Source organism: Oncorhynchus mykiss, chromosome 13 (assembly GCF_057628025.1).
Source record: "Oncorhynchus mykiss isolate SJ-2025 chromosome 13, ASM5762802v1, whole genome shotgun sequence".
In the NCBI taxonomy this organism is placed as follows: domain Eukaryota; kingdom Metazoa; phylum Chordata; class Actinopteri; order Salmoniformes; family Salmonidae; genus Oncorhynchus; species Oncorhynchus mykiss.
This window is the reverse complement of record NC_143034.1, coordinates 12,157,383-12,167,500: the sequence shown is the minus strand read 5'-3', so window position 1 is coordinate 12,167,500 and position 10,118 is coordinate 12,157,383. Positions and strand designations below refer to the sequence as shown.

At 40.3% G+C, this 10,118-nt stretch overlaps 1 protein-coding gene across 1 annotated transcript in view; it reads left to right on the top strand.

Moving 5' to 3' along the window:
- The window catches only part of tnfsf14b (TNF superfamily member 14b), a 17,454-nt gene extending 7,336 nt beyond the window's left edge, over nt 1-10,118 (top strand). The window contains exons 4-6 of the mRNA XM_090194415.1: nt 5,209-5,289; nt 5,997-6,234; nt 7,124-10,118. Of these exons, the coding sequence (XP_090050541.1) occupies nt 5,209-5,289; nt 5,997-6,234; nt 7,124-7,304 (500 nt within the window). The 3' untranslated portion in view covers nt 7,305-10,118. The remainder of the gene's footprint in view (nt 1-5,208; nt 5,290-5,996; nt 6,235-7,123) is intronic.

Here is a 10,118-nt window from a genome sequence, read left to right as displayed (position 1 = left end):
ATATTCATATTCATATCTACAGTCATATTCATATCTGACAGTCATATTCATATCTACAGTCATATTCATATCTACAGTCATATTCATATCTACAGTCATATTCATATTCATATCTACAGTCATATTCATATCTACAATCATATTCATATCTGACAGTCATATTCATATCTACAGTCATAATCATATCTACAGTCATAATCATATCTACAGTCATATTCATATCTACAGTCATATTCATATTCATATCTACAGTCATATTCATATCTACAGTCATATCCATATTCATATCTACAGTCATATTCATATTCATATCTACAGTCATATTCATATCTACAGTCATATTCATATTCATATCTACAGTCATATTCATATCTACAGTCATATTCATATTCATATCTACAGTCATATTCATATCTACAGTCATATTCATATCTACAGTCATATCCATATTCATATCTACAGTCATATTCATATTCATATCTACAGTCATATTCATATCTACAGTCATATTCATATTCATATCTACAGTCATAATCATATCTACAGTCATAATCATATCTACAATCATATTCATATCTACAGTCATAATCATATCTACAGTCATATTCATATCTGACAGTCATATTAATATCTACAGCCATATTCATATCTACAGTCATATTCATATCTACAGTCATATTCATATTCATATCTACAGTCATATTCATATCTACAGTCATATCCATATTCATATCTACAGTCATATTCATATTCATATCTACAGTCATATTCATATCTACAGTCATATTCATATCTACAGTAATCTTCATATCTACAGTCATATTCATATTCATATCTACAGTAATCTTCATATCTACAGTCATATTCATATTCATATCTACAGTCATATTCATATCTACAGTCATATTCATATCTACAGTCATATTCATATCTACAGTCATATTCATATCTACAGTCACATCTACAGTCATATTCATATCTACAGTCATATTCATATCTACAGTCATAGCTACAGCCATATTCATATCTACATTCATATTCATATTCATATCTGACAGTCATATTCATATCTACAGTCATATTCATATCTACAGTCATATTCATATCTACAGTCATATTCAAATTCATATCTACAGTCATATTCATATCTACAGTCATATTCATATCACCAGTCATATTCATATCTACAGTCATATTCATATTCATATCTAAAGTCATATTCATATCTACAGTCATATTCATATCTACAGTCATATTCATATCTACAGTCATATTCATATTCATATCTAACAGCCATATTCATATCTACAGTCATATTCATATTCATATCTACAGTCATATTCATATTCATATCTAAAGTCATATTCATATCTACAGTCATATTCATATCTACAGTCATATTCATATCTACAGTCATATTCATATCTACAGTCATATTCATATCTACAGTCATATTCATATCTACAGTCATATTCATATCTACAGTCATATTCATATCTACAGTCATATTCATATCTACAGTCATATTCATATCTACAGTCATATTCATATCACCAGTCATATTCATATCTACAGTCATATTCATATCTACAGTCATATTCATATCTACAGTCATATTCATATCTACAGTCATATTCATATCTACAGTCATATTCATATTAATATCTACAGTCATATTAATATCTACAGTCATATTCATATCTACAGTCATATTCATATCTACAGGTATATTCATATCTACAGTCATATTCATATCTACAGTCATTCATATCTACAGTCATATTCATATCTACAGTCATATTCATATCTACAGCCATTCATATCTACAGTCATATTCATATCTACAGTCATATTCATATCTACAGTCATATCTACAGTCATATTCATATCTACAGTCATATTCATATCTGCAGTCATATTAGTATCTACAGTCATATTAATATCTGACAGTCATATTCATATCTACAGTCATATTCATATCTACAGTCATATCTATAGTCATATTCATATCTACAGTCATATTCATATCTAACAGTCATATTCATATCTACAGTCATATTCATATTCATATCTACAGCCATATTCATATTCATATCTACAGCCATTCATATCTACAGTCATATTCATATCTACAGTCATATTCATATCTGCAGTCATATTAGTATCTACAGTCATATTAATATCTGACAGTCATATTCATATCTACAGTCATATCTACAGTCATATTCATATCTACAGTCATATTCATATCTAACAGTCATATTCATATCTACAGTCATATTCATATTCATATCTACAGTCATTCATATTCATATCTACAGTCATATTCATATTCATATCTACAGTCATATTCATATCTACAGTCATATTCATATTCATATCTACAGTCATATTCATATCTACTGTCATATTCATATCTACAATCATATTCATATCTGACAGTCATATTCATATCTACAGTCATATTCATATCTACAGTCATTCATATCTACAGTCATATTCATATCTACAGTCATATTCATATTCATATCTACAGTCATATTCATATCTACTGTCATATTCATATCTACAGTCATATTCATATTCATATCTACAGTCATATTCATATCTACAGTCATATTCATATTCATATCTACAGTCATATTCATATCTACTGTCATATTCATATCTACAGTCATATTCATATCTACAGTCATATTCATATTCATATCTACAGTCATAGTCATATCTACAGTCATATTCATATTCATTTCTACAGTCATATTCATATTCATATCTACAGTCATATTCATATCTACAGTCATATTCATATCTACAGTCATATTCATATTCATTTCTACAGTCATATTCATATTCATATCTACAGTCATATTCATATCTACAGTCATATTCATATTCATTTCTACAGTCATATTCATATTCATATCTACAGTTATATTTATATCTACAATCATATTCATATCTACAGCCATATTCATATCTACAGTCATATTCATATCTACAGTCATTCATATCTACAGTCATATTCATATCTACAGTCATATTCATATTCATATCTACAGTCATATTCATATTCATATCTACAGTCATATTCATATCTACAGTCATATTCATATCTACAGTAATCTTCATATCTACAGTCATATTCATATCTGACAGTCATATTCATATCTACAGTCATATCTACAGTCATATCCATATCTACAGTCATATTCATATCTACAGTCATATTCATATCTACAGTCATATTCATATCTACAGTCATATCTACTGTCATATTCATATCTACAGTCATATTCATATCTACAGTCATAGTCATATCTACAGTCATATTCATATCTACAGTCATATTCATATCTACAGTCATATTCATATTCATATCTGACAGTCATATTCATATCTACAGTCATATTCATATCTACAGTCATAGTCATATCTACAGTCATATTCATATCTACAGTCATATTCATATCTACAGTCATATTCATATTCATATCTGACAGTCATATTCATATCTACAGTCATATTCATATCTACAGTCATATTAATATCTACAGTCATATTCATATTCATATCTACAGTCATATTCATATCTACAGTCATATTCATATCTACAGTCATATTCATATCCATATCTACAGCCATATTCATATCTACAGTCATTCATATCTACAGTCATATTCATATCTACAGTCATATTAATATCTGACAGTCATATTCATATCTACAGTCATATTCATATTCATATCTAACAGTCATATTAATATCTACAGTCATATTCATATTCATATCTACAGTCATATTCATATTCATATCTACAGTCATATTCATATCTACAGTCATATTCATATCTACAGTCATATTAATATCTACAGTCATATTCATATTCATATCTACAGTCATATTCATATTCATATCTACAGTCATATTCATATCTACAGTCATATTCATATCTAACAGTCATATTCATATCTACAGTCATATTCATATCTACAGTCATATTCATATCTACAGTCATATTAATATCTACAGTCATATTCATATTCATATCTACAGTCATATTCATATTCATATCTACAGTCATATTCATATCTACAGTCATATTCATATCTAACAGTCATATTCATATCTACAGTCATATTCATATCTACAGTCATATTCATATCTACAGTCATATTAATATCTACAGTCATATTCATATTCATATCTACAGTCATATTCATATCTACAGTCATATTCATATTCATATCTAACAGTCATATTCATATCTACAGTCATATTCATATCTACAGTCATATTCATATTCATATCTAACAGTCATATTCATATCTACAGTCATATTCATATCTACAGTCATATTCATATCTACAGTCATATTCATATCTACAGTCATATTCATATTCATATCTAGAGTCATATCTACAGTCATATTCATATCTACAGTCATATCTACAGTCATATTCATATCTACAGTCATATTCATATCTACAGTCATATCTACAGTCATATTCATATCTACAGTCATATCTACAGTCATATTCATATCTACAGTCATATTCATATCTACAGTCATATCTACAGTCATATTCATATCTACAGTCATATCTACAGTCATATTCATATCTACAGTCATATTCATATCTACAGTCATATCTACAGTCATATTCATATCTACAGTCATATTCATATCTACAGTCATATCTACAGTCATATTCATATCTACAGTCATATTCATATCTACAGTCATATTCATATCTACAGTCATATTCATATCTACAGTCATATTCATATCTACAGTCATATTCATATCTACAGTCATATTCACATCTACAGTCATAGCAATTACATCTACAGTCATAGTCATATTCGTATTTACAGTCATAGTAAAATAGCAATTTAGTTTATTTTATGTTTATCTTTCATTTTCACAATTTGTCAAATAGGAGTTTTCATTTCTTTAACAACCTGATTGATATCCCTGTGTGTTTGGATAATAGGGTTGTTTAAATGTTTTAACATCTGACTCTTTTCAGGGTTCAAAATTGTCCGAGTGTCTGCTTCTCTGATTCCTGGCCCTTTTCTGGAAAATCTCAACTTTGGTTTTCTGAAAGTTGATCTCTTTCTCTTTCTCTCTCTTTCTCCCTCCCTCTTTCTCTCTATCGTTCCCCCCCTCTCTCTCTCATGAAATAATTTCCTGTCCCCTGACAGAGACCAATGAGATTTTAGTCAAGCCTACGAGGAGGAAACTCCCACCTGAGATCCAACGGAAACCCTCAGCACACTTGATAGGTACAGTACAGCCCCTCAACACACGCACGCACACTCGCGCGCACACTCGCGCGCACACACACACACACACACACACACACACACACACACACACACACACACACACACACACACACACACACACACACACACACATTTAACCAGCACTATCTGCACTCTTAACTCCCCCCTCTGCCCTATTTCTACCCCCCATTCCCCCATCTCTCCCCCCCATTCCCCCATTTCTCCCCCCATTCCCCCACCCCCCATTCCCCCATCTCTCCCCCCATTCCCCCATCTCTCCCCCCCATTCCCCCATTTCTCCCCCCCATTCCCCCACCCCCCATTCCCCCATCTCTCCCCCCCATTCCCCCACCCCCCATCCCCCCATTCCCCCACCCCCCATTCCCCCATCTCTCTCCCCATTCCCCCATCTCTCCCCCCATCCCCCATCTCTCCCCCCCATTCCCCCATCTCTCTCCCCCCATTCCCCCATCTCTCCCCCCATCTCTCCCCCCCATTCCCCCATCTCTCTCCACCCCATTCCCCCATCTCTCCCTCCCATTCCCCCATCCCCCCATTCCCTCATCTGTCCCCCCATTCCCCCATCTCTCTCCCACATTCCCCCATCCCTCCATTCCCCCATCTCTCTCCCCTTCCTCTCCCGCACTTCGCCCCCTCGCTCCCTTCCCTCCACCCCTTCCCTCCCCTCCCCCTCCCTCTCCCAGGCACCTCCCAGCCAGTGGGTGAAGATAGTGTCGTTCAGTGGGAATCAGACAAGGGCCTGTCTGCCTTCACAGATCAGATGGACTACAAAGATGGCCACCTGGTAGCACAGAGGGAAGGGCACTACTATGTCTACTCCAAAGTGCACTTCGTTGAAGACTGCTTTCTGTTCAAACACAAGGTGATGAGGATCACCGAGGGTTACAAAAACAAACCACTTGTGTTGATGAAAGCTAACAGGTCAGTGAGTGTGAGGTGGGGGTCCTGGGACGGGGAGGGGGAGGGGGAGGGGGAGGGGGGATGTGTTGATGAAAGCTAACAGGTCAGTGTGTGTGAGGTGATGGTCCTGGGAGGGGGAGGGGGGATGTGTTGATGAAAGCTAACAGGTCAGTGTGTGTGAGGTGATGGTCCTGGGAGGGGGAGGGGGAATGTGTTGATGAAAGCTAACAGGTCAGTGTGTGTGAGGTGGGGGTCCTGGGACGGGGAGGGGGAGGGGGAATGTGTTGATGAAAGCTAACAGGTCAGTGAGTGTGAGGTGGGGGTCCTGGGACAGGGAGGGGGAGGGGGAGGGGGAGGGGGAATGTGTTGATGAAAGCTAACAGGTCAGTGTGTGTGAGGTGGGGGTCCTGGGATGGGGAGGGGGAGGGGGAGGGGGAATGTGTTGATGAAAGCTAACAGGTCAGTGTGTGTGAGGTGGGGGTCCTGGGACGGGGAGGGAGGGGGAGGGGGAGGGGGAATGTGTTGATGAAAGCTAACAGGTCAGTGTGTGTGAGGTGGGGGTCCTGGGACGGGGAGGGGGAGGGGGAGGGGGAATGTGTTGATGAAAGCTAACAGGTCAGTGAGTGTGAGGTGATGGTCCTGGGAGGGGGAGGGGGAGGGGGAATGTGTTGATGAAAGCTAACAGGTCAGTGAGTGTGAGGTGGTGGTCCTGGGACTGGGAGGGGGAGGGGGGGATGTGTTGATCAAAGCTAACAGGTCAGTGTGTGTGAGGTGGGGGTCCTGGGACGGGGAGGGGGAGGGGGAGGGGGAATGTGTTGATCAAAGCTAACAGGTCAGTGAGTGTGTGAGGTGATGGTCAGGGGGCATCATTTTGGGATGCGTTCTAAGTGTCTGTCTGTCTCTCCGTTAGGTTCCATTGTCCTTCCCAGGATTCCAGACCGAAAAAGATTTCTCATCAGAATCTTCTGAACAGCTACCTGGGCGGAGTCTTTCGTCTGTTGCCTGGAGACATCATCTATGTAACCGTGGACAACGGAACGCTGCTGAGATTTGGAGCTGAAGATAATTTCATGGGGGCATTCATGATTTAGGAGACGGTGTGTATTGACACACACACACACACACACACACATACATTTGTCAATCAGATTCGTGTGTCAGTTATATTATTTGAATGTATAGATTGGCTTTTTAAAGGTATTTTAACATTGAGACAACATCTGCAGCAATCTCGGCCAATGGTGGGGAAAATGCCTTTTAAACATCCATTGTCGGCTGTCTAGTGTGGTGTTTCTCAATCCTGGTCCTGGGGACCCAAAAGGGTACAAAAACATGCTGAGGAGTCCTGGTGCTGTTGATTACTTGAACTGTGCGAGTAGTACAATCAACAGCACCACGACCAGGACTGAGAACCACTGGACTGGTGCTACAATCAACAGCGCCAGGACTGATAAACACTGGGCTGGTGCTACAATCAACAGCACCAGGACTGAGAAACACTGGACTGGTGCTACAATCAACAGCACCACGACCAGGACTGAGAAACACTGGGTTGGTGCTACAATCAACAGCACCAGGACCAGGACTGAGAAACACTGGGCTGGTACTACAATCAACAGCACCAGGACCAGGACTGAGAAACACTGGGCTGGTACTACAATCAACAGCACCACGACCAGGACTGAGAAACACTGGGTTGGTGCTACAATCAACAGCACCAGCACCAGGACTGAGAAACACTGGACTGGTGCTACAATCAACAGCACCAGGACTGAGAAACACTGGACTGGTTCTACAATCAACAGCACCACGACCAGGACTGAGAAACACTGGGTTGGTGCTACAATCAACAGCACCAGGACCAGGACTGAGAAACACTGGACTGGTACAACAATCAACAGCACCACGACCAGGACTGAGAAACACTGGACTGGTTCTACAATCAACAGCACCACGACCAGGACTGAGAAACACTGGGTTGGTGCTACAATCAACAGCACCAGGACTGAGAAACACTGGACTGGTGCTACAATCAACAGCACCACGACCAGGACTGAGAAGCACTGGACTGGTGCTACAATCAACAGCACCAGGACCAGGACTGAGAAACACTGGGCTGGTACTACAATCAACAGCACCACGACCAGGACTGAGAAACACCGGACTGGTGCTACAATCAACAGCACCAGGACCAGGACTGAGAAACACTGGGCTGGTACTACAATCAACAGCACCACGACCAGGACTGAGAAACACTGGACTGGTGCTACAATCAACAGCACCACGACCAGGACTGAGAAACACTGGACTGGTGCTACAATCAACAGCACCAGGACTGAGAAACACTGGACTGGTACTACAATCAACAGCACCACGACCAGGACTGAGAAGCACTGGACTGGTGCTACAATCAACAGCACCAGGACTGAGAAACACTGGACTGGTACTACAATCAACAGCACCACGACCAGGACTGAGAAACACTGGACTGGTGCTACAATCAACAGCACCACGACCAGGACTGAGAAACACTGGGTTGGTGCTACAATCAACAGCACCAGGACTGAGAAACACTGGACTGGTGCTACAATCAACAGCACCACGACCAGGACTGAGAAACACTGGGCTGGTACTACAATCAACAGCACCAGGACTGAGAACCACTGGACTGGTGCTACAATCAACAGCACCAACGACCAGGACTGAGAAACACTGGGCTGGTACTACAATCAACAGCACCAACAGCACCAGGACTGAGAACCACTGGACTGGTGCTACAATCAACAGCACCACGACCAGGACTGAGAAACACTGGGCTGGTACTACAATCAACAGCACCAACAGCACCAGGACTGAGAACCACTGGACTGGTGCTACAATCAACAGCACCACGACCAGGACTGAGAAACACAGGGCTGGTACTACAATCAACAGCACCAACAGCACCAGGACTGAGAAACACTGGGCTGGTGCTACAATCAACAGCACCACGACCAGGACTGAGAAACACTGGACTGGTGCTACAATCAACAGCACCAGGACCAGGACTGAGAAACACTGGACTGGTACTACAATCAACAGCACCAGGACTGAGATACACTGGACTGGTACTACAATCAACAGCACCAGGACCAGGACTGAGAAACACTGGACTGGTGCTACAATCAACAGCACCAGGACCAGGACTGAGAAACACTGGACTGGTACTACAATCAACAGCACCACGACCAGGACTGAGAAACACTGGGCTGGTACTACAATCAACAGCACCAGCACCAGGACTGAGAAACACTGGACTGGTACTACAATCAACAGCACCAGGACTGAGATACACTGGACTGGTACTACAGTCAACAGCACCAGGACCAGGACTGAGAAACACTGGACTGGTGCTACAATCAACAGCACCAGGACCAGGACTGAGAAACACTGGACTGGTACTACAATCAACAGCACCACGACCAGGACTGAGAAACACTGGACTGGTGCTACAATCAACAGCACCAGGACCAGGACTGAGAAACACTGGACTGGTGCTACAATCAACAGCACCACGACCAGGACTGAGAAACACTGGACTGGTACTACAATCAACAGCACCAGGACTGAGAAACACTGGGTTTGTGCTACAATCAACAGCACCACGACCAGGACTGAGAAACACTGGACTGGTACTACAATCAACAGCACCAGGACTGAGAAACACTGGACTGGTGCTACAATCAACAGCACCACGACCAGGACTGAGAAACACTGGGCTGGTACTACAATCAACAGCACCAACAGCACCAGGACTGAGAAACACTGGGCTGGTGGGCTCTTTTATACCTTGTATTGGATTGACTCCTGTCTTTGTTGCTTTTGGATGCTGGACATTTATATTGAAGTAAAACAGTATCAAAGTA